General features: G+C 38.6%; 1 protein-coding gene across 2 annotated transcripts; it reads left to right on the plus strand.

Annotated features, from left to right (window-relative positions):
• The first annotated feature begins 798 nt into the window (after positions 1 to 798).
• On the plus strand, positions 799 to 23,075 carry LOC143039316 (acid sphingomyelinase-like phosphodiesterase 3b). Of its 2 annotated transcripts, none has more exons than XM_076209196.1 (7): positions 799 to 1,088; positions 8,530 to 8,746; positions 12,939 to 13,086; positions 14,849 to 14,989; positions 16,094 to 16,219; positions 16,366 to 16,546; positions 21,987 to 23,075. In XM_076209196.1, the coding sequence occupies exons 1-7, from the start codon at positions 971 to 973 to the stop codon at positions 22,670 to 22,672; spliced, it is 1,617 nt and encodes a 538-aa protein (XP_076065311.1). In that variant the 5' UTR covers positions 799 to 970; the 3' UTR covers positions 22,673 to 23,075. The 2 variants fall into 2 exon arrangements, with proteins under 2 accessions (XP_076065311.1, XP_076065315.1); XM_076209200.1 differs by lacking the exon at positions 799 to 1,088 and adding an exon at positions 2,073 to 2,094.
• The last annotated feature ends 3,826 nt before the right edge of the window (positions 23,076 to 26,901 follow it).

The raw sequence follows: 26,901 nt of genomic DNA on the forward strand, positions 1-26,901 counted from the left end.
GGTGGCGGCAACCGATAGTGGCTCGTGTGTATACTACCCTTTGAAATGACTGTTTCTATCGCTGGCCACTGTGGCCGGCCACAGTGGTCGTTGGAAAATTGGTTCCGCCCACCACAACTCGTAACTGCCACAAAAAGTTGCCCGTGTGAATGGAGCCATATAAATTTGTGTTATCTATGTTTGATAATTTATATGTGGCAGCCACTGACCACAAAATAGTTGCTAGTGTAAATAAATAATCAAATTAAGAACTGAAGATGCATTCATTGAGAATAGCCCATTTTACACACAATTATCCTTTTCTTTTCCTACAAACTTACCTTCCCTCCCACAAAAACCAATCCCACGGAAGCGGGTGGTTTTAATTAATTGTTCATAATCCTAAGTGCAAATGTAATCCACAATGTGAAAAAGTCTAATGCCAAGGTCGTCATTGATACAAATGGTTCTCCGGTGAGGTGTCAGACGTCGAGGTTTTATTTTTCATGTTTGCAGCTCGTATTTTTTCATAACGTAGTTAACACTGGCAACGTTTACCTATTACTGTGGTATTATACAACTTCATGGTGCCCAACAAACGAAATAACTTTTTGAAAAGTATCTAGGGGATGGTGGAAATGACATCAGAGCCCAGGGAGTTGTATTAGAAACTCATATAGACAAGACGTAGAGATTATAAGCTCTTTGACGATTGAAGAAAAGACAATTGTTTGTACGGTATTGTACCTAGTCCTATACTAGCGACATCTATGACACAGCAAACGAATCAACATTGTAAACGACAATTATTTATCTACGAGCTTTCCTGTCTTCAGTTGATCATCTTTGTGAAAATGAGATAGTAGTTTATTTGGAATATGTTGCAATCGTGTTTATAATTTCTTTGGTACTGACAGTTCGTAGAGTGATAAAAGATAGATTCTACGAAAGTCAAAGTTGTCAGATCAAGGTCACTTGAGAATCGAGAAAAATGCAGAACCTTAGAAAAATATGTATTATTTCACTGTTAATAGTCTCTGTCACTGAAGTGAGTGCATGGTTCATTAAGAAAGATAAACCAGATCGAGGTGACAAGATTCTAGGACCAGGTAACGGAAAGGGTTTTCTCATTGTTTATATCAACTAAGTAATGTATGTCATGATGAAGTGCAGCATAATGGCTAAATGGTTGGTAAAATTTCCGCACATATCCAACCCCTCCCCTCAATCAAAAACATCACAATTAAATTTTATAACGTGATTCATGCGAATCTTATTTGAATTTCTACCTCAATTTTTCGATGTTTTTTTTTCCGAGGGGGACACCCCATACCTCCCGGGGATGGCGGGAAAATAAGTAATTTTTGTTTGAAATAACAATAGGATCGCAAGAATAAAACTGTGAAATATTGATTGGTGACATATTTGTGTGAGAAATTAATTACCCTTATCAACGTAATCGAATGGAACATAATATAACCCACCCTAACTTACCTAACCTAACCCAACCTAGGTAAATGTTGAATTTATTGCAAACACGCATTTTCACTTTGTTTTTTTCTTTCGTTGAAATATTTCTTTGTCAATGGTATTTCGTCTTAATACAACTGCACCGCAGTTAGATGATAACGGCGTTGTTTACTTTATGAAATGATTACGACATTCGTCTTCATCTCTTCGCCATTATCAGTTACATGGATGACCGCGTTGGACAAAAAAGGGAGTGTCCATACATTACGTGGACAAAGAAAATTTAAGTAATTAAATGAAAAGTTGGTGCAATCGACGAAGTGATTTTGTTTAGAGCAGAAAAAAAAAACAAAAAAACACGAGCCTTATGGTGGTTCGCTGCGAAAATGAAACCCAAAGGTTACCAGTCATATAATTTCATGCTTTTCCTATTTTGTAATTATTCGTAATTTTTTTTCGAGCTGGTTATGTTCGGCATATGGTAGAATATTTCGGTATTCTATTTTCGCCGTGAAACCATGTTGGTAGAAAAAATGCTGATTATTATACATCAGTGAAATAAGTCAGTTGCTGTTTGCTGATGATACTGATTTTGTGGGTAGGTCAAAGGAGGGTCCAAGGCAGTTATTGGCTGACTTCGGGAAGGTATGCGACCGGAATAAGTTCAAAGTAAATGTAAGTGAAAGTAAGGTGATATATATATATATATATATATATATATATATATATATATATATATATATATATATATATATATATATATATTTATATATATATAAGGTGTGAGCTTAGTGAGTTGGAGAGAAGATTTAAAGGGGTTTCGGGTGATTTCGGTCTAGGGTTTTTCTGGGCCGAAATCACCGGTGATTTCGGCCCAGCGAAAATAACCTTTTAAGCTTGATGCAGTGTATAGTTTCAATTTAGATAATTTATTTCATAAATTTCATTTCGTTTTCACACAGCATGTGCAAAAATATTGTTACTTGAAATGATATATAAGTAGTTTTTTTTTTAATTATCTAAATAAAAAAGTTGCCTAACATTGATAACATATTATAACAAGGAGTCTATGGTTGGGTTGTTTAAAAAACTAATTCTGGCGTTAGTTTATCTTGATGAATGTCATGGTAACGTTCTGTGTTACCATGATGTTTAATGTCAAGATAGATTTAACGCCAAGTTAGTGCAAAAATTTGTTTTGAACAACCCAGCCCAGAAGTTCAACATCATTAGTGAGCATGCAGGAGGGGAGCGCATCGAATGTAGGATGTTTCGGCCACAGACGTTCTTGCCACTGACGTTTCGGCCAGAACTCTGCAGTGTTGGACGTTTCGGCCAGAACTCTGCAGTGTTGGACGTTTCGGCCAGAACTCTGCAGTGTTGGACGTTTCGGCCAGAACTCTGCAGTGTTGGACGTTTCGGCCAGAACTCTGCAGTGTTGGACGTTTCGGCCAGAACTCTGCAGTGTTGGACGTTTCGGCCAGTCCTCCAAATGTTGCTATTATTATTTACTTATCATTGAAAGAAAATATATTATTAAAAGAATTTTAAGAAATTACTTGTATATCATTTCAAGTAACAATATTTTTGCACATACTGTGTGAAAACGAAATTAAATTTATGAAACAAATTATCAAAATTGAAATTGTACAGTGCACCAAGCCAGGGCAGCCTTCAAGCTTAAAAGGTTATTTTCGCTGGGCCGAAATCACAGGTGATTTCAGCCCAGAAAAACCCTGGGGCGAAATCACCTGATCCCTTTAAAGGAGAGAGGCCAGTGGAGGTGGGTAGCTTTGAAGTATCTAGGTGCACATGTAGCAGGGTTTGGAAGAATGGGGGTGGAAGTAAACTGTAGAATGAGAGAAGCTAGTAAATATCTTGGGGGAATGAAAAGACTTGTAGAGTCGAATCCTACATTGGCTGGAGGCGTTGGAAACTCTGGGTTCTCTTTATTTCGTCGCGTTCGTCACTGGTGCTTTCCACCAAAGGGAATGACGAAGAAAATGGTTGTTATAGGTGACAATGAAAAGCACCTTGACACTGGGAATTGTGTATTGAGTCACCTTTCTCGGCATACACAAAAAATACAAAATCGTGCTTACACCTTGAAGGTTAATACACTAGTGCCACGTTCTGTTACCAACAACGATTTGGTGGCAAACTCATGGAGGCGCGAGTGGACTTAATACTTGGTTCCCATATACATTGTACATTCATTTTAATTACAACACAATAAATCAACAATACACTCAATATTTAATAAGACAATAGTTAACAACTACACCCAATTGTTTATGATTAATAATACAATGGTGAAAATATACGCAGACATGGTGGTGGTTGCCAACAATATAATACATTTTATTGTTATGTACATATTCTGTATTTACAAATTATTACGTTATGGAACTGAATATGGACACTCATTATTCATTTTAGTTCTTTATACCTCTTTATTTACAAGAGATGATGAATTACGTTAACTGTTATCGCATGGCAATTATGGTTGAATCTGCCGGTTTGAGATGCAGGTGTAACGGCGATTGAACCATCAAGCCAAGTTGACCGAGGGTCACATCACACAATAGGTTGTCCGTTGAAGGCTTGCTACGAATACCAGGATCTGACGTCGAGTAGTTAATGCATGCGCGTATGCATACTTAGCATAGAATGAATAATCCACACTCGAGGATAAGCACAATAAATACAGGCATTTCTTGCAACAAACTATGTGCTGGGGTGATTGTGGCAACGACACTGTATGAAGCAGATTTGAACGTGGCAGAGGCAGAAAGAAGAACATTAAAAGTGTGAGAAGTTTGGTGGTTACAATGATGGTTCGAGTAAGATTTAAGGTGAGGAGGGTGGGCGTGGAAAAGGAGTTGATAGATAGGGTTGGTGAAAGAATACTAGGATCTAGGCACATGGAAAGTATTAGTGAAGAAAGACGATGTGTGGAAGGCAAAGGTGGATCGATTGAACTTGAGAAGACCAAGAATGAGATGGATGGATTGAAGGAGGGCTTGGGTAAAGGGGGGATGTCTGTTGAACAGTGAAGGGAGAGTGTAAGAGATATTCGTAGGTGTGAGCGGAGGATGGTTGTTGATATAAAGGCAATGTAAGTGATGAAAAGACCAACCATAGAAAAAGGCGCACTTTTTTCCAATGTGAACGAAGAAATCACGTGACTCGTTAATTTTTTTCTTAAGTCCAGAGAGCGGGCCTCTGGCTTGCAAAACTATTTGTGGATTTTTTTTTCCAGGAATACTATCCTATATCATCTCCATGGATAATGAGAGAAGAAAAACATCATAATTGTAAATGTAGACAAAGAAAAAATCACAACTACAAATGTAGACAAGAAAAATCGTATAGATGTATACTAAGAAGAAAAGTCGTAACTATAGACATTGATTGACAAGAAGGAAAATATAAACGTAACATTTTGAATAGCCTAGTAAATTATGTACACACGCATATAAGTACTGAGAGTTCACAGTTCACGTGTTGGGACTGAAATTCACCCTTCTCTTTTATTCTAAGGAATTGAACATATAATTATTATAACATTCTGAAGGCATAGCGTGAATGTAGGGTAAATACTTTTATATTGTGTACAATAATATAGTATAACATTCCTGTTTGTATAAAGTTTTCGGTTAATATACAAAGTTACTGTAGTTACTCATTTAACCCTTAAGTTTTCTCTTGTGGGTACAAGTAATAAGAGAACGTGCACGTGGATTGCAAACTATAAACTATACGCTTATGGCTGCTGTGGTAGTAAAAATTATACGGGGCTTAAAATGTTATTTATGGTGCACAAGGATATTAAAATAATCCAGAAAGGTAATGATTTACGACGCTTATATACCGACATGGACATTCCTGTAGGGAGTGTTTGACATATTTGGGGTGGATGGTGAAACGCACCGTGAATTTCGTAGGTCAATTTGGGTGTAAGAAATATAAGTACATATTATCGCTTCACTGCAAGCTAGATTAAGTTCAGTCGAGTATATCGACAAAGCTAGGTACGGAGGTTATTATAAAATAGTACACAGTGAGGTTAGGTGCACACGTCTAACATTAAGATAGTACGTCCGGTAGAACTGGATAGGTGGCTAATTCAGGCCTGGCCATAATGCTCATTTACATTTGGGACTCACGGGCATACTAGGTTGCAGACGTAACAAAAGGTCGTGGTTATACAATATATGTGGAAGGTTGTGTTCAGGGCATAAGTACATATACAAAGCATCTGCATGCTACGATGCGTACACGAAGAAGATGGGAACCAACTACCGCAGGGAATGTATAGCCATACGTGACATGACCTTATACCATGTGGCACTGACGCGTTGGCGTAGAAATGCGTGTATGCTTGGCAAACGGTCACTCACTAACCGGGTCACTAACGAGAGGTTGGTGCCTTTGACCCACTGGTACCAGCGACACGGGACGGTTACGCACATCTAAAATATTACTATATACTCTCACAATATTACCATATCATTACGATACTTGTAACATCACTATATATATATATATATATATATATATATATATATATATATATATATATATATATATATATATATATATATATATATATATATATATACAGCCGTCCTATCCCGTGTTACAAGACTTCATATCTGGTTTCAGTTATTTTGACGTTCTGTGTAGCAAGACGATAGTGAGCAAAACTCACGCTCAGAGAGACCCGCGATCGAGGCTTCATATTCCTCCTATTCACCCAACTTTTCCTCCTTGTCTTCCTTCTGCTTCTCCAATTCATCTTTATCTCTTCCTCACCATTGATACAGAAACAGTCCCACAGTTGCTCAACACAGTCCAGCATTCCTTTCTGGTCTGTAGAAGGGGTCAAGGACTATTGTTGGCTACATTAGGCTGTGGGGATCAAGTGTTTTATTGAACTTGTGTCATAGATCATTTTTTTTAAAGTCAAGAACTGACATGTGTATATATTGCGGAAACTAATAGTATTTTTACTCTTGCAATTGGGGGTGGGCAAGTCATAGCATGCCTAGACTGTTTGTAAGAGAAAAATACTGGAAGGAGAATCCCCATCACCACACTCCACCCCATTTAGTTGCCATATAACATGTGGTAATACGGTGATGACATCCTTATCCCCCAACCATAGTAAAAGAAAAGATGTGGTGCCCTAGGAGTGGTAGAGGAGAGGTTGATGAACAATAGCAAAAATAGCAGATTGTGAAATTTATCTGGGTTGATAATCAATCCGTTGTCCCTGATCTCTCTTGCAGAAGACCTGCAGCCATGAGGTAACTGGCATCATCCTCTAAGCGGGTCCACAAGTTACTCAGAGAAGATATATTTTGTTGGGGAATTTTAGTATGTGTTCTGTGTCCTCTATATTGTGGTCGCATCTTGGGCAGTTTGAATCTGTGGCTAGACCTATTCTGTGTTGGAACTGTTTCATTACTGGATGGTGTCCTAAGTGCAAATGTACCATTGTATTCTTACCAGATGTAGGAGGATTTTTTTGGATGGGGTTTGTTGGTGGAGCATTCTTCTATGAGTAGAGATTTGGCTCATAACACAGAAGAATGCTGCATGACTGGTCCATATGGTAATTGTTAGTCCTTAAAGTATCAACTGCTTATAGCAGTGTAGCCATTACCCCAGTGTGGGAAAGAAATCACATAATTACTAAGTGTGAAACACTGTATTGAAACTATTGTTTTTTACCAGTGCTGAACATAAATAGTTTTTACCTAATTAATCATAAATGACTACAGTGAAATACCTTTGTATATTTTCGTTGCACCTAAGTTTATTTCCATTGAGAATCCCTGCAATATTTAGTAGAGCTACCATAGAGACTGGAGGAAGTGGATAGTTTTAGATATTTGGGTGCAAATGTGGCAGGAAAGGGTGGAGTGGAGGTGGAGGTAGAGTGTAGATTGAGAGAAACAAGTAAATGTCTTGGGGGATTGAAAAATGTAATAAGAAATAGACATTTGGGAATGGATGCTAAGAGGAGATTGTATGAGGGGGTGATTGCGCCAACAGCACTGTATGGGGCATAAACATGGAACATAAGAGAGGGAGAATTTGAATGTGTTTGAGATGGAGTGCCTGAGAAGTATGATAAGGGTTACTAGGCTAGATAGGGTGAAAAATGAGGAGGAGAATGGGGATGGAAAGAGAGTTGGGAGATATGGTTAATGAAAGAGTATTGGGATGGTTTGGACACATGGAAAGAATGAGTGAAGAAAGATTAGTAAAAGAGATGTGGAAGGCAGAGGTAGAAGGAGTGAATATGAGGAGGCGACCAAGGATGAGATGGATGGATGGGGGAAAGAGGGTAATGTCTGTTGAGGAAGGATGGGAGAAGACGGTAGATAGGGGTGAATGGAGAATGGTTGTATATGGATGATGCTGTGACACATGAAAGGGAGTGGGTGGGGGATAGGGGGTGAGGGAGTATGTGTGAAAAAATAATTTGATGCAGTCCTTTATTAGAAGGCCAATCATACTTTGAATGCAACAAAACAGCATGGCACTGTATGTAAACAAACAAATATGGTGGATGCGCATCTGTTTCTGTGATCAATCACAATTTGAATTCACTCGGTAACCTAATGTCTCTCCTTTTTCCTATTTCCTCACAAGTATTTTGCACACACCAATTTCTTTATCCAGTGAAGAAGAAAATTGATCCCAGACAGGCCCCCATTTATATGTCACAAACTAGCCTTTGTGTTAGATTCGATGCATCAACTCAAACACAAAGGCTAGTTTGTTACACAGCCTTGCTGTGGATGATGTGCCGTGTCTTGTAACACTGCTTCTGACCCAGGGCAGTGGGCGAGATGCAGGGATGACCTGTCATCCAGGAGGAGCCAAGATAAGAGGGAGGGAGGAGGGTGAATGGGAGTTGAGTATGTGGGGATGGAATGAGTGGGAGTGGATTTTATGCCTTTGTTTTTTGGCTACCTCCTTTGTTAGGGGGAAAATGCCTTTGGTATATGTATGTATGTACTGTACCATCACTGAGAGATGTACCTATAGTATATTATTTTTCAGGTCAGTTTTGGCAGATCACTGACATCCACTGGGACCAACAGTATGATGAACATGGAGATCCAAAGAAAATGTGTCATAAGAAGTATGACGACCTCACAGATTCTAGCATTGGTTATTATGGAAATTACCTCTGTGATTCACCATGGCCACTTGTAAAATCTGCCATACAAGCTATGGCAGACATAGAAAGTTCTCCAGATTTTATACTGTGGACTGGGTAAGTGGCATTAAAGAATTATTTTTTATTGCCATAGTTATACTGTACATGTATAGATGTATGCTATACATATCTCACAAACCCAGTGTCACCATAATCTCATTAGGTAACATTTAGATTTTATTCAGGCTAATTTAAGATTATTTTTATTCTTTCATTTTATCAGTCAATCAATCCATTGTCACATATGTCTTTCAGAAGACTTGTGGCCCTCAAAGGAAAGGCCATGGCCACCAGTTCAGTACATAAGTCATCCAGTGTAGAGATTTTGTGATATTGTCTGGAAAGAATGAGTATAGAACAATGTAGTATAATGTGTTGTGACTTCTGCATGGTGGTTGCATTTACGGGAATTGGTGTCCGATGTTGGGCTAATTCTATGTTGGTACACTATTTTATTGCAGTTTTTTATGTAGCTTGGAAAAACTATGTCGTAAGAGTAGCCTCTGAACTAAACTGATTCTTTGCAACCATACACCTAATAAACACTGTAAACAATAATGATACTACTGTACAAATGATTCTGGTGCTACCTTACACTTCCTTTGTTTTGCGAGAAGTGAGATCATATGAATTTATTAAAATTAAAAAGGCTAACAGTGCATATTGTATTTTGTAGCCTTATACTATAAAATTTGAATATACTTACTAAAACAATGTAGGGTAAGTTTACTTTGATGATAACATGTCAGTGTATAATTATGAATTACATCATCAGGCTTAATCACTTTGTTTTGGTTTTGATATCTTCAGTCTTTCATTTGAGGTTTTCTCGAATTTGGATATAGTGTTTGATCAACAGCAGGGGTGCAGTGCCAATTATACAGGTGGTAGAAGTCTGGAGAGCCTGATTTTTTTTTTTTCCACTGTATGTCACCTGATGAATAAATATGTTTGTATTCACTGATTATCATAGATTATATATAAATTTCAAGAAAATAAAGAGAAAAGAAGAATCATGTATTCTATAAATTTAAGAAGTTAAAACTACTTGCAGAGGTGCCAGAGTAGTGCTCCAGTGAGCTCTGGTAGCACTGCACCCCTGATGAACAGACTCAACTTGAGTCAATAAGGTAAAGTCTAGATGGCCAAAATTCTTCACTTTGTATCAAAAGATAATGAATTGTCACTAGTGACCCCTTTTGTTTGGATTCATCAGAATTTCCAAGTCATAAACTCACCCAGCTTCACTAATTTTTCACCACCCTCATGATCTTTTCACTTGGCACACACATACCATCAGAAATGGACAACAAAGTTGCCCATTTTCAAAACCTGTCAAACTCCTCACCTCCTGATGGAGGTGCAGCCCTGAGGAGCTGATACTTGTTCTCCAGACTGTGCCCAAGATTGCTCCATGTCAACAACAGCTGCATTTCTTACACCTTTTTGCTCATGGAGAACTGACAACTGGTGCCTTCTATCCACATCCTACTTTTAGCTAATGGGATAGAAACAGTCCCCCACCAATACAATACAGACACTGGTTCAAGTTTCTTTCTAAAGAGGTCTTGATGTGGATTATCTTGATGTAATAGTTATTAATATCATACCATCAAACAGCTCAACTAGTAATAATCTTACAAATAAATTAGTTCCTTTAAAAAAGAATATATATAAAAGTTACCATTGGCAATTATGGTGTGGTATACATATACTCGTATAGTTATGAAACAAAATTGTTATAGCAATCACTAAACACTTCTTCCAAGGGTAGGCATCAGTTTTAGTTAGTATATAGATAGGTATTTTTTACATTATAGAGCTATGGAATGGGGCTACATAGCCCTGATGATTATTGAATAGGGTCTTTTACACATTATATATATCAAAATGAAAAATATGAGCATATATTAAATGCCTAGTTGCAGACATGCTTTGATAATTTGTTTTGGCCTGTCACTTAAGCACCATAACTGTGTGGATACATATTTTTGTACCCCACATGGGACCTGTTCATCGAGGGTATACAATGAATATATTTGGTGTGATTATGTACTTTGGAGCCATGGAGTACAAATTTTATGAAGGTATGATAGAATAAGCATGTAAAACAATGAAATTCTTAATAATGACCGTTGCCTTGAGTTTCATTGACTAGAAACCCATAGCCCCTTAGTGGCTGGAAGTGGTTCTTGAGCTTTCTAATAGATATCTTGGGGAGAAAATTTTGTTGTATTATTGTAGGATTTTTTCTATGTCATGGAATAGGAGTAAGTGCTGGTTGTCAGTTCTCCTAATATGAAAAAGTAGAGGAAACACAATTGTTAGAGATTCTGGGCCTGGTCCAGAGACTGAGTAACCACTCAGGATAAGAAGGCACAGGTGTTAATGAGTTCTGAAGATGGGCAGTGTTACTTGCAGTGGGAGGTATGAAGTTTTTAAAGTAGAGCTAATTTATTTACTCTAATTTCTCCAGAAACAAAAAGAGTGCTTCACTTTAAAATTTTATTTACACAACAAAACAATAACAATGAAAACACTTGGGTAACAGAACAATTAAGTATTTATCTTAAATGAAAGTTAAAATCAGAAGATAAAATCATGTGAGAAATAACAACCCTTAACTAACACATGGTTTACTTGTAATGTGGATAAACACAGGTGGAGGAAACTGATAGACAAAGGTCACTCACAATAACAAATTGGTAAAAGCCTGGAGCTTGGATTTATTTTTTGTTTGTTCATATATTTTGTTGTCAAAGTTTTGAAAAAAAAAAAAAAAATACTGTGCATGGTTGCTCTCATTGTTTTTTTTTTCCCCATCCGTTTTTTTGTCTGTTTGTCCATAATTTTGGTTGTCAGGTATTCTAGGCTTTTGTATAGTGTTTTCTCCATGTTCATTCTGTTTTTGGTTATAATTGTCGTGATGTCCAGCAACCCCATTTTAATGTATAGTGTCTAGTGGTATTGATTGGGGTACCATTAGTATTCCTATTATACTGTTTGAACAATTTTAGAAGCTCTGCCAAGCAGAGCTTCTAAAAATGTTCAATCTGTCTTAAACATACACAACTTATTATACTGTCTTGTATCTGGTTCAGCTTTTTTTCTTCCTTTTTATTTGGAGTCCTTGTTTTATCTGCATAGGTTAATAGTTGTATGCATGTTTCTACGCGCTTTCAGGTTGTTTCCATCTTGATATTTCTGATGTTCTATTTCCCATAATATTTTTTTTTCTTCAAGGTTAAGTTTTGTATTCATATATTTTCCGAGGTATTTGTATATTTCACAGTATTCAAGTTTCATGGGTCCTAGGTTGAAGTCTAGTGTTTCCTTTGTTATTCCTACTTTTAGTATTTTTCTTTTTTATTTGCCAAATTCTATGTAATACTTCCTGTTTCATAGGTAATATAATTTTTTTGCATTGTTTCAGGGTTGTTTAAAGTTAGGGCTACATCATCCATCTATAGTAGGCATCCTAATTTTTCATCTTTTGTTTTGTATTTTTGGTCCTATTTTGCCTCTTATCATTTTGTTTATTTTATCCATTAGTGCAGCATATTATATTGATAGTACTCCTTGTTTTATGTTGTCATGTATTTCTATTTTTCTTGTTTGTCTGAATATTGAGTTTATTCTTGCTTCTAGGTTCATGTATAGGGCTTTTATTATTTTCCATAAGTTTGGTTCTGTGCCTTCTTTGTTCATGACATACATGATGGCATCTAGCCATGCTTTACGATGTGCTTTGGTGACATCAAGGAATGTTATGTATGGGGTTTCTATTTTGTTTTTTATGTTTGTTACTGTGTCTTTGAGTCTAAGTAATGATCTGTTGTTGCTTTGCCTTTTCTTCCTCTTGCTTGTGCTTGCTTCTTTTATTTTTTACTTGTTTTATGAATCTGTTGTTTATTATTCTTTGAAATAGTTTTTCAAAGTTGCTTTCATTTCATTTGAGCATTTGTCTCTTTCCTTTTCAGTTGTTGATCGCAGGAAACTTTTGAATAGATTAATTGAGAATAAGGGGTCTCCCATAGTAACATAAAATCACCCGGTATTTGTCAGAATGAATATACAAAATAATACAAATTGGCCTGTTTAAATAAAATAGTCTGTCTCTCCATTATAAACAAATAAATTTTGTGTGTGCAACAAAATGGTGTTCATTGTATTCATAAATTTTGTTTTTAATATTTTCCTAATTACTATCAAGATAGTGTTATATATATATATAATAACTTTTTTTCAGAGATAATGTTCCACACACTGATGATCCAGAACCAGATTTCAGCACAATCTTTCAAACCTTGAGCAACATTACAGCTGAGCTACGAACAACATTTCATCACAGTATTCCTATCATTCCTGTTTTAGGCAACCATGATGCCTACCCTAAGGTGGGTTTAGTCACATAACTGTTATGTTAATGGTGTCATTTAGTATTTGTTTCTTTCAAATTATATGCCATTACCTGCAAAGCAAAGTGGTGCAGCATGGGAGAGTTACATCCTCACCTCCTTCACTCCATTCACACAAATTCCTTTCACTCCTTTCTGCTGGGACTACTGTGCTGCATCTGCAAGAGGCTTGCTGGTCTGGAAGAAAACTATCTACCTATCTATTCTATATACCAAGGGCTTTTTACTCCTTATCAGGAAGGTAGCCAAAGTCAAAAGGCACATACCCACTTCCACCCATTTCCTTCCTATTCAACACCCTTTCCTTCCTCTCATCTTAGCTCCTCATGGATGATGGGTCATCCCTGTATCCTGCCCACTGCCTTGGGTCAGAAGCAATGCAGCAAAAGATACCACTGTGTTTTGCTGGAAGGAGACAGAAGATGGAAAAACACTGACTTTCAGTCAACTAGACACCAAAGTAGTACTAATTCTCCACCTTTGCAAGGAGGTGTAGCCCTGAAGGGTCTGTGCCTGGTCTCTGGATGAGTTCAGAATCTCACTCTGTTCATCCTTCTCTTCAACTTTTTCAGTCCCTCTTTTCTTTTCTCTCTCTCTCTTTCATATTAGGGGGTCATTACCCTAATACCTGCCCTTGCACACTTAATAGCTGGAGACAGTAACAACCCTAGGCCCATAAAAAAAAAAATAAAAAAAAAATAATAATATATATATATATATATATATATATATATATATATATATATATATATCTCACACATCCATCAAATGTGACACATGCCACTCTTGGTTCCACTTCACATGCACTACATTCTCCAATACAAGCCAGTACACAAAGAATTGGAGCTGCAACCATCACACAACCCAAAATTTTATGAACACAAAAACATACCCTAAACATACAGCAGATAAACATATACAGAATCATGAACAACCACATAGAGCTGCTTTATTTCCTACATGAACACAACATACAGAGCTCTGATTAAAAAAGCAAACAAAACTAACATTAGTCAATCAATCTCTTCCAACATGTAACTCTTGCAAGAGGCCCACACCTCCCAGGTAATCGGCTACGACCACCAAGGAAGTTCATAGGTCATTTATGGAAGGAATGTTGTGTTGTCTTGAGATTATTAGTATTGGGCATTGTAGGATGAGGTGTTTAGTGTCCTCTTTCTGGTGGTTGTATCTAAGCCAGTTTGATTCTGTTGCCAGGCCTGTTCTGTGTTGATATTGTTTTAATGCTGGATGGTGTCCTGATTGCACTAGCATCACAATATACATTACTCATACTCACTGATTATGCAACATTAAGGGAAGACAACACACAACACAAAGGTGGACTCATAATGCTAATACACAACAAGTGCTGCAGTGTCCTGCTTGCAAGCAGCTACACAGAATGTCAAGATAGCTTCAAAGACACACGATCAGCACAACAGACAGCCTCAGAACTTGATGAGTTAGAGGTTGAGTGTAATTATTACTCATACTCACTGATTATGCAACAGTAAGGGAAGACAACACACAACACAAAGGTGGACTCATAATGCTAATACACAGCAAGTGCTGCAGTGTCCTGCTTGCAAGCAGCTACACAGAATGTCAAGATAGCTTCAAAGACACACCGTCAGTACAACTAAAGACAGCCTCAGAACTTGATGAGTTAGAGCTTGAGTGTAATTATTACTCAGTAGAAACAACTGTTTATGAAGAATAATCTCTTTTCTTATCACAGGATGACTACCCGGCAAACTTGAATTCTTTTTATGAGGCTTATCTCACAAAAGGAGGTTGGGGAGCTGTACTTCCTTCAGCAGCACAGGATGAGTTCAAACAAGGCGGTTACTTTGCTTATCCAGTAAGAAGTGGTGCTATGGTAAGTACATTTTTCCTCCTTTATTGATAGATACCTATTATATTTCTATCACAGTTTATTTCAGTAGATTATTATTAAGGTTTAGCACAGTTATGTTGAGTGTATAAATGCTAATGGTGGATCTAGGCGATTCATAGGGTTTCTGTGAATTCTACCTCCTACCTCCCAAACCTCAGTTTTATGAGTAAGTGATTAATTACATTTTCAATGTTTCACAATCCCCATGATTTAAGTAGTGAACATTTTGTGCAGTACATTTACCTGATTGTAGTATACAGGAAGGTAGCAACACTAATTGGGTCCCTTTTCCTAATCTCCAATTTATCATACCTACCCTGAAATTCATGTAAAGTTCCAACTTAGTCGATATTTGTGATGATATGGTTTAACGTCACAAATTCCCCCCCTTATCAGAAGGCTAGGATGGTGCCCCTCATGGAGGGGTATGTATCGTGAAATTTAATGAACCATGCCCTCGGTTCAATATCGCCAGTGGCAGGATTCGAACCGCCATTCCCTTGACCTTTGCTGCAAGTAATGACGCCCTAACCTGCTCAGCCAGCGAGCTTCCCAATTATTCATGATTCCCAATTATATTTAGATTTCAATTCATGTAATGTTTGAGCTTGGGCTATAGCACTTTCTAAGCTATTACAGGTATTTATGCATCTATATGGAAATTGTATTTCTTCACATCTTTTAGACATATAGTCTTCTTTAATTTGTTCTCATGACCTCTTAAAGCCCTCCTATCCTTAATTAAAAGATCTCCTCTGTTGGTGTAGTCTATCCCCTTGAGTGACCTATTTCCTCTCTTAAATTCCAAGTCTTCACTCCATATAATCTCTTTGCATTCATTCCCAGGTGTCTATTTCTCATGACACTTTTCAATACCCCAAAGCATTTACTTGCTTCTCTCAGTCTACAATTTACCTCCACCCTCTAAGTCTTGGGTATTGGATGCATGTTATTGTGTAGTATAAATTGGTCAGTAACATGTGGCTGACACTCATGGGACTATATGGGGCAGATATTCTACTCAGTATTCTTCTTCTTGAAGAATAAGACATGTATTTGATATGACAAATAACTTCTTATTTACAGGTACTTGTAGTCAACACAAACCTATATTATGCATACAATACTTTAGGCAGAAATTTGAAAGACCCCTGTGGACAGATGGCATGGTTGAGAAAAAAGTTTCAAGAAGCCCAAGATGGGGAGTATAAGGTGAGGGTAATATGAATTCTTTCTTTTAACTCTGTAGGTATATTACAAACTTTTGCATAGTGAGGAGAAATAAATCACATATTAGAAATGTAATATGAGAATATGTGGAATAGATTGAGTAGATCTAACCATTAATGATATTTCAGGTAATTATAGCAGCCCATGCACCCCCTGGTTATTTTGAAAGGAGTGCCAAGGTTCCTTTTTTCAATCGAACTTACAATGATGCATATGTTGACCTGTTGAATGAATTTGGGGAAGTCATTCAAGCACAGATATATGGACATGAGCACACAGATAGTTTTAGGATCTTTGCCAGTGCTAAAGGTAAGATATATATATTATATATACATATTTTAATACTAGAAACTATCATGAGTGAAGAAAGACTAGTAAAAGAGGTATGGAAGGTAGATGTGGAGGAAGTGAACATGAAGGGACGTCCTAGGATGAGGTGAATGGATGTGGTGAAGGGGGCTTTGGTGAAGAGGGGAATGTCTGTTGAGGAAGGATGGGAGAGGACAGAAGACAGGGGTGAATGGAGAATGGTTGTATATGGATGATGTTGTGATGCATGAGGTGGAATGGGCGGGGCGATGGGGGGTGAGGTAGTATGTGTGAGCAAATTTTGACAGCCTGAAGGGATTTCTCCCCGTCTTCTCCTTTATGCAAGGGGGGACGGAGAGGGGGGGTCGCCGATTTAATGAAGTGGCCTTGCTGTGGATGTGCTGTGTCTGGCGACACTGCTTCTGACCCAGGGCAGTGGATAAGGTGCAGGGATGACCCGTCATCTAGGAGGTGCTAAGATGAGAGGGAGGGTGGAGGGGTGTGGAGTGTATTCAGGGATGGAATGGGTGGGAATGATTTTATGCCTTTTCCTTTTTGGCTACCTCCCTAGTAAGGGGGAAAAAGCCTTGGTATATGTATGTATGTATGTATTATGTATAGATACATGCTTTTGAATTTTTTTTATATATAGTATTGATTACCAGTAATTCCAAGTATACTTACCTATTAGGTTTTCTTTAAGCACCAGGCATACATATACACTATCTATTCTATATACTAAGGACTTTTTCCCCTTTACCAGGGAGGTAGCCAAAGTCAAAAGGCATATACTCACTCCCACCTATTCCACTCTTATCCACTACCCTTTCCACCCTCTCATCTTAGCTCCTCATGGATGATGGATCATCCCAGTATCCCCCCCACTGCCCTGAGTTAGAAGCAATGCAGCAAGACACACTCCATCCACAGCAAGGCCACTTCACTTAATCGGCGACCCCTCCCCTCTCTGTCCCCACATGCAGAAAAATAGAAGATGGAGATAAATCCTTTTGGGCTGCTTCAAGATATCATTCACACATAACCACTCCCTACCCCCCCTCCATCCACCCACCCCTTCCTTGCATCATAGTATCATCTATACTTAGTTATTCTCCACTCATCCCCATCTGCCTTCTCCCTTCCTTGCTCAACAGACATCCACCCCATCCATCCATCTCATCCTCAGTCGTCCCCTCAAGTTCACTCCTTCCACCTCTGCCTTCCACACCTTTTTTACTAATCTTTCTTCACTCATTCCTTCCATGTATCCAAACCATCCCAATACTCTTTCATGAACCTTATCTGCCATCTCCTTTTCCATTCCTGGTCTCCACCTCACCCACTCATTTCTCACTCTATCCAACCTTGTAACCCTTACCATACTTCTCAGACACATACACAAGATCTGTATATATGTTCTTTGGAGAAGTATCTTCTAATTACAAACTTATTTGCAGCATAAAACTTAGGAATTGTACTCACATATTTGTTCATGCACATTTGCTATTTTATAAGCCATTACTGGGACCAGTGATGGGTAAAGTGAGTCCTTCTTATATGGTAATTCTTTATCTGTTAAATTCACAGTTACGGTATTTGGTAATTACCACCCTCGATTCTATTTATGGTAAGAAAAATTCACAGATACAGTATCCTTTTGTGTTTTGAAGAGGAAAGAGCAGGGAGAAGGTACATCTGCCATATCTTATTATTACATGTTATAATGGATTTGGTATATGGTAATTTCAATTTGCGGTAAGGTTTTCAGGAACGCATATGTACCTTATAATGAGGACTTACTGTACCAGCAAATGGTGGTCTTGCAAGAGAGATGTTGGAGAGAATCTCCCTGATGCTTATCTTCAAAACTTGTCAACGCCCTACATGACTCAGTGGCGCGGGTGATAGAGTCCCCGACTGTCACTATGGCGGTCCATGTTCGAATCCTGCCCAGGGCTGAAATAATTTCAGTATTGCTGCGCTTTGAGTCATTACTTCAACTCTCATGGGTGGGGAGTTGTGGTTGTATGTGCGTGTAAGGTCACAGCATTACCCATAGATCGGTCATGCGAGCTCTGAGCTCTCTTCTGGGAGGGAAATAGCTGTTGATCACAAGTCCAGCACATGATCCAAAGACCAAGGTGAATACTTCCATCTGAAGATGCCTCTCTGAGAGACTTACAGTCTTTGGAATGGGTCGAAGGTCTCTTTCTCCCAACTTCAATTGTATTTCCACTAGTTTTTCACTTAAAGAGAGCTGACAATTGGTGAATTCCCTTTCAGTTACTCTAACAAGCTAGTGACATAGAAACAATCTCATGCTCATATCAATTGACCTGTTGCCCTGGTTCTCTTTTGTAGGAGAGCTGCAGTTTCCAGTTAGCCAGCCATAGTGAAAATATTTGTAATGAGTGAGTGTGTGTTTGTAATGAGTGAGTGAAAGACTGTCATATCAAATGTTTGTTTTTTCTGTGCAGTGTTTGCATCTTTTGTCTGTGTTAGAGGAATAGTGCTACTTTTGTACTATGACCATTCCTATGTTATTCTCTTCCCTCATGACTCTGTTACCACCTCTTTGAATATACTTTTTCTTTTACCTTGTGTCCCCTGTGATTGGGGGAGGAAAGAATTGTGCCACTGCAATTCCCATGTGAGTTGTAAAAGATGACACAGTGGGACAGAGTGATGGGACAATGCATCTTGCTTTTTATATACGTATCTTACCAGAAGCTGAGGCATAAAAGTGTCTGGGAGGTTTCCAGCCAAAAACCTAAAGTTTGGGCCAATAAATGTGCATGGTTGTGGTACAGATTAGAGTAAAAGTGAAGATAGGCAGTATGTTTGTGAGAAGGAAGGTGGATGCATTAGCTTAAGTGGAACTGAGATGAAAAGGAGGGGTGATTTTAAGTTTGGGAGTGTGGTGGGGAGTGTTGGGTGTGAGGATGGGGTGAGGGAGGGAAGGGGTAACTTCTAGTAAGCAATATGAATATACCGGTAGTAATTTTAGAGGGATTAGTTTTTGTTTTTAACATAGAAAGAATTTAAGAATGTTTTGGGAGGATTAGGAGAGGAACAGAGGCATTAATTGGTGAGAGCAGTGTACAGTATTAGGAAAGGTAGAGGGTGTATGGATGATGTTTTGTGGTAAGGTATATTTGTGAAAAGGTGTTAGCAAAAGGCATTTATGGGTTTGGAGAAGGGTTGTTGTTGTCGTTCCCTAGACTGTCTGTCCGAGCAGTCCTGTCTCTCCAAGGAATGCCACAGCCGAAACTGGGTTTTCCCACAAATCCTTTATAGAGTGTATGTTGTGTTGTTTGCGTGCATGATTGTGTATAATGCAGTCTTCCATTATGTGTTGTATGGTATGGGGTGAAGTGTTACATCCTGGGCAACCTGGAAAAAGGTTGACAGGTTAGACAGGAAGGTTACTGTGGGAGTTAATGCAGGTATATGGGATTGAGGGGAAGCTGATGAGGGGAATCAAGAGTTTTTATGTGAGTAAAGCAGAGAGGGGGTGGTCGCCGAATTTATGAAGCGGCCTTGCTGTGGATGCTGTGTCTTGCGACACTGCTTCTGACCCAGAGTAGTGGACAGGATGCAGGGATGACCCATCATCCAGGAGGTACCAAGATAAGAGGGAGGGAGGAGGGTGGAGGTGAGTGGAATATATAGGAAATGGAATGGGTGGGAGTGGTTTCAATGCCTTTTTCTTTTTGGTTATCCCCTGTATAGTGGGAAAAAGCCTTTGGTATATGTATGTATATATATATATATATATATATATATATATATATATTTATGTATGTATGTATGTATGTGTATATAAAGCATGTAAGGATTGGAAAAGGAAAGAGTGAGTGGGGCTGTGTTAGGACTGTGTCATGTTGTTATGGTGGTATGGGAGGTAAATGTAAGGGTGATGGGCAGTGATTGGAGATGGTTAGAGATAGTGGAGAGAAGTAGCAGATGAACCAGTTGTTGTTTAAGGATGACAATGTGCATGTGGCATGGTCAGAGGAGGGAATAAAGCAGTTAGTGACAGATTTTGGGAATATGTGTTATAGGAGAAAGTTGAAGATAAACATGGGTAAGAGGAAAGTAATGTGATGTACAATAGGAGAGACTGGCAGCAAGTTGGACATAAATATTTAAGAAGAGAGGATGAAGTGGATAGATTTAACTATTTGGGGTCACATGTGGCAGGAGATGGAGGAGTGGAAGTGGAGGTGAACTCCAGAGTGAGGGAAGCAAGTAAATGTTTTGGGGGATTAAAAAGTGTCATAAGAAAAAGGCACTTGGGAATAGATGCAAAGAGAAGCTTATATGAAATAGGTGTTTGTGCCTACAACACTCTATGGGGCATACTTGGAAATTAAGAGGCAGGAAGCAGAAATTTAAATGTGTTTGAGATGAAGTGTCTGAGAAGTACTGTATATGCTGGCATATGAATTGACTATATAGATGAAGATCCAGACACTATTTTTGCATGGAGCCAAAAATAGGAAATGACTTTTAATACCAAAAAATACAAAGCACTGCAAAAGAGACCATCGGTAAACTATTCTTAGGGAACTGAACCCAGTACAAAAGTAAAAGAAAAAGATTTGGGAGTGTTGATAAAAGACAACCTGTCACTTGACAGACATATTTGCAGGATTGTGGGAGAGAAGTAGGGACTGCTGCAGAAGATTAAAGTGGTTTTTCACTATATGGATGAAGAGATGAAAAAACTCATTGAAATCCTGATCCATCCAAGACTGGCCCCCATACAGAGTGAAAGATATAAGCAAGATCAAGAGAATACAAAGGGCTGCAACCAGTCTGAACCCTAACCTGGCAGATAAACCATATGAAGGAAGAGTAAAAGTACTAGGTCTGCCAACTTTGAAAGATTGAAGAAAAAGAGGTGATATGATTGTAGTATTCAGGTTACTGAAGGTGATAGACTACAATGAGAGAAGAAATCTCTTGATTAAGGATAGGAGGGCTTTAAGAGGTCATGAGAACAAATTAAGAAGACAATGTGTCTACAGGATGTGAATCAATACAATTTTCCTTATGGATGCATGAATACTTGGAATAGCTTAGGTGATATAGCACAAGCTTTCTAGAAGAGTACTTGAATTCAGATCTAAATAAGATCATTGGAAATCAAGAATATAGACTAATTTGGAACTGTACATGAATTTGAGGATAGGTATAAAAAATTGGAGAGTAGGAGACGGGACTATTCAAACATTACTCCTTTTCTGTATACTACAATTAGGTAAATAAATATATGATGATATTGTTGTTATTATTATTATTATCATTATTATTGTTGTTGTTATTGTTATTGACAAATTAGTTTTTATGGTGAGGATGTTATAAGTTCAGTTCTCCTGCCCATGAAATGAACATATGAAATATTAAAAGTGTCATACTTTTCTATCTTTGACAGATGAAGTTCGAAGTGTTGCTTTCTTAGCACCATCAGTGACACCTTGGTTTCCTTCCATGGTACCTGGAGGGACAGCAATCAACCCTTCCATTCGTTTGTACTCATATAATGTGTCTACCATCATTGACTACAAACAGTACCACCTAAATCTTACTAAGACTAATTCAAAGGATGAGACTCAAAAGAGGATTGAAGATGGTTTGAGTACAGATAAAGGTAGTCCTGTGTGGGAAGAATTTTATCAGGCAAGAACAAAGTACAACCTAGAAAGCCTTGACCCTGATAGCATTGTGCAGTTGTACAGCAGGCTCATTAAAGATGATAAGCTCTTCCAGGAATACTATTTTTTGAATTCTGCTGGGTATGATAATGGGATATGTGATGATCAGTGTAAAAAGGGTCAGATATGTGCTATAGCTCATATCAAGATTGACGAATTAGATAGGTGCATGGATAATGTGATTAAAGAAGATGCAGTTCATAAAGTTAAAGTCACTTCCCTGGGTGTTCATAATATAGGTGGATTTCTTGAAATATGTGGAGAATATCAACCTCAATTTTTTTTCCTTATAATTGCTATTAGTATTTCCATGGCTGTCTTTGTGTCTGCCATACTCATCATATTCAAAGTTAAACAGATTAATAGATATACAAAATTAAAACTTTCCTATAGTGGAATGATTTAATTGTCAACAGGGTTGAAGATAATTTTTGTGAGGAACTTGTATAGGTATGAAAAAGCATATAATTACCTAAAGATCCAGGGGATGGACCCAAGACCTTGACTAAGAGGTTTTATGGTCTACTCATTAACAATGGCTGGCTTTGAGGATGCTGGAGAGTTCTGTATTTATTTACTGTAAAATATATTATTCTGTTATTAAGGCGCAAGAGTGTCTTTTGACTGTGGCTGTCTCCCTTGTAAGGGAGAAAAAGCATTTGGTGTATGTATATTATTCTGTATAGGAGCTACATTTGTGGGACCCCATCTCTGCTTCCATCAGTCAAACTACTGTAAATTGGTTTGTCTGATTGGACTATTTCTTCTTTATGTTGTTTCATGAATAAATTCATCTTTACAGAAAACTATTTTTTAATATCATTCGAACACCTTGGCTTTTTTCAATTTACTTCAGTGTCTTCTGGTCATTCATCAGCTCCACATTAAGAAGTCTTCTATGTTGATTGTCTATTGCTTCCATAGTTCAATGGGAAAAATATATATATGAAATTAGTTGGCTAAACCCTTCCAATAAGACTAAAATTGTAGGTCCCACTTTTTATTATTTTTTTTTTAATACTAATATGACCTTCAGGATGCATGTTAACGACCTAACAGTAAAAATCAACAAGAAAATAAATATACAGTAACCCCTCTCATGTCTGAACTTATTGAACTATAGGGTGTTCAGATTTGGGAATTATTTGGATATGGAAAAATGAATAACAATAATCTCATGGTTGTCAGGTGGATGGACCCTCACTGCTTTCACTATGCCTCTCCAGATGGTTCTATCCTCTGCCAATTCTTTCCAGTACTCTCTTGGTGCCACCCTCTCCACATCCTTTTCTACTCCATCCATCCATCTATACCTGGGTCTCCCTAATGGTCGTCTGCCCTGTACTCCCCCTTCCATGACCTTCCTTGTTAGTCTGTCTGCCTCTAATTGGATGCAGTGTCCAGCCCACCTTGTTCTTCCTTGTACTTCATCCTGAATGTGCAGTTGTCTGGTCTGATCTCTAATTTCCCTGTTATGTCTTTGTTTCCATCTCCCTTCTTCATCATTTACTGGGCCAAAGATTCTTCTCTGGATATTGTTTTGAAAAACTTCCAGTCTCTTCTCTCTTTGTTTTAGCAGTGTCCATTTCTCACATCCATACAGGACTGTTGGTTTTATTACAATGTTATATGCTCTTATCTTAGTTTTTCTGTTGATGGTTCGACTCTTCATTACAGATGCCAGGGCATGGTAACATCCATTTCCTATAGCTATTCATTCACTTATTTCTATGTCCAGTTCATTTCTCTCACTGACAGTGGACCCCAGGTACTTGAACTTATCCACACTTAGTGATCCAACTTGCTTTTCTCCTGGTGTATAATTGCCATTTAATATTTATACTTAGTTTCATAATTTCCATTTTCTGCTCATTGCATTTTAGGCCTATCTGTTCTGCTGTTCTATCTAATACTGTAAAGATCTCATTAATTTCCTCCACAGTCTTGGCCACCACATCCACATCATCAGATGTGCAAGGTAATATTATTTCCCCCAGTTTCCATTCTGCCACTCCAGTGATAAATTTTCAGTTCTGAAGGAAAAAGTGGTACACAATACACATATAAGTAATAATTATTCAATTGTTCCACTGAGTTTCATAAAGTGGAAACCCTGCAACACCAATACTGGAGGCAGTGGTCCTGGGGCCCTCCCACAAATCTCACCATGAAGAAACTTTGAACTGTTCTCTGTGTTGTATTAGTGTAAAACTATTTCTGTCACTGACTGAAAGTGGTAGAAGGGGAGCACTCACCAGTTGTCAACTTGCCATGTGTAATAGCAGTCATCAGTTGTCAGCTTGCCATGTGTAATAAGGTGTAAGAAATACAGTTGAAATTGATTGACAGAAGTTGATAAGACTGGGCCCAAGATGGTCCCAGTCCAGAGACTGAGTAAAGGGCTGCACCTGGTGGAGGTGAGGGGGTTGATGAGTTTTGAAAATGGGCAACTTTACTGACCATCCTGTAGGACCACCACATGTAATAATGTATGATAACAAAAAATGCACCCTGAACCAAATTAATTATATTTTATCTGATGATATGTACAGTATTGAGGGTATGTATGCCCCTTTCATAATCCCATATGGTCTAGTGGTGGGGAAAAGAATACTGCCACCAAGTTTCCCACTTGGATCGTAAGAGGCGAGAAGAAAGGGACGGGGAGAGGGACTAGGCATCCTTCTCCCTGTAGCCCCACGGGGCATATTCCTAAAAAGAAAAGTGAAGGCATAAGGGGTGCTGGAGGGCCTCGGGCCAGCACCCTAAGGTTTGGGTCTTTTAATGTGCGTGGATGTGGTACAGATGAGAGTAAAAGGGAAGAGATAGGTAGTATGTTTGTGAGAAGAAAGATGGATGTGTTGGCTTTGAGTGAAACTAAGTTGAAAGGGAAGGGTGAGTGTAAGTTTGGGAGTGTAAGTGGGAGGTTATCAGGAGTGAAGAGAGGGCGAGGGAGGGAAGGGGTGGCTATTCTAGTAAGTGAGGAGATAGGTAAACAGGTAGTGGAGTGGAAGGAGGTTTCCTCAAGGATAATGTGGATGAAGGTGAAACTGGGAAAGGAGATGTGGGTCTTTGTAAGTGCATATGGGCCTGGCAGAGAGAAGAGCGTGGAAGAAAGGGAGGCCTTTTGGATAGATTTAAATGAGTGCATAGAGGGTTTAGGAAGAAATGTCAATGTAATAGTACTGGGAGACCTTAATGCTAGGGAGGGAAATGGTCCAATCGATGGAGTGGTTGGGAAGTGTGGAGTTCCAGGAAAGAATCGTAGTGGAGAGTTGATGGTGGAAATGTGTCTAGAAAGAGAGTTGATGATAGCAAATACAGTGTTTCGGAAGAAAGTCAAGCATAAGTACACATGGGAGAGGGTGGTGGAGGGAAGGGTGGTAGAGTACTAATGGATTATGTAGTGGTAAATAGGATTATGATATGAAGAGTTAAGGATGTACACGTGCTAAGGGGAGAGGGTGGGGGAATATCAGATCATTTTTTGGTGGAAGGTAAGCTGAGAGTGGAGGATAGATAGAGAAAGAGGAAAGGGACAAAAGGTAGGGAGGTTCTTAGAGTGAACTCCTTGAATGAAAAGGAAAAGGAGAAGGAGTACGAAAAGAAGCTGAAGGAGGAGTGGGAGGGAGTAAAGGATAGAGCAGAGATGGGTGTGGAGGAGGAATGGGGATGGTTCAAGGAGGGAGTCTTAAAGTGTGCAAGGATGGTGTGTGGAACAAGAAGGACAGGGGGAAATAGAAGAAAGGGTAGTGAATGGTGGGATGAGGAAACAAAGAAGGTTGTAGAAGAGAAGAAGCGAGCATTCACAGATTGGTTACAAAAGAGGACGGGGAGTCATATGAGACGTACAAAGAAAAGAAAAGAGAAGTAAAGCAAAAGGTAAAGGAGGCAAAGAGGAGAGCAGATGTGAAATGGGGTAGGAGTATGACAGAAAATTTTGAAAGTACTAAAAAGATGTTTTGGAAAGAAATTAAGAGAGGAAGAGGAGGCGAATCAAGTAGGGAAGAAAAGGTAAAAGGTACAGATGGAGAGATGATAATGGAAGAGATGGCAGTAAGGGGAAGATGGGCAGAATATTTTAGGGAGTTGCTAAATGTGAAGGAGGATAGGGAAGGAAAGATAGCTGCAGTGGGAAATGCGAAGAAAATGAGAGTGATGAGTGAGGAGAATGGAGGAGAAATAAGGAAGGATGAGGTGAAGGCAGTTGTAAAGATGATGAAAGCAGGTAAGGCACCTGGTCTGGATGGATGCCATGCAGAATGTCTGAAAAAGGGAGGTTCAGTGATGGTGGACTGGTTGGTGAGGTTATTTAATGTTTGCTGGAGAGAGGGTAGAGTACCGGAGGACTGGAGAAGTGCCTGTATAGTTCCTCTTTACAAGGGAAAAGGGGACAAGTGTGAATGTAGTAGTTTCAGAGGGATTAGCCTGTTAAGTGTAGTAGGGAAGGCGTATGGGAGGATCTTAATTGAGAGGATTAGGAGAGGAACAGAAGGAGTAATTGGTGAGGAACAGTGTGGATTTAGGACAGGTAGAGGTTGTGTAGATCAGATCTTTGTGGTAAGACAGATATGTGAGAAAGCTATAGGAAAGGAGAAGGATGTTTTTTGGGCTTTTATGGATCTGGAAAAGGCT

Source organism: Oratosquilla oratoria, chromosome 2 (assembly GCF_046742065.1).
Source record: "Oratosquilla oratoria isolate Oo_2021 chromosome 2, ASM4674206v1, whole genome shotgun sequence".
Taxonomy (NCBI): Eukaryota; Metazoa; Arthropoda; class Malacostraca; order Stomatopoda; family Squillidae; genus Oratosquilla; species Oratosquilla oratoria.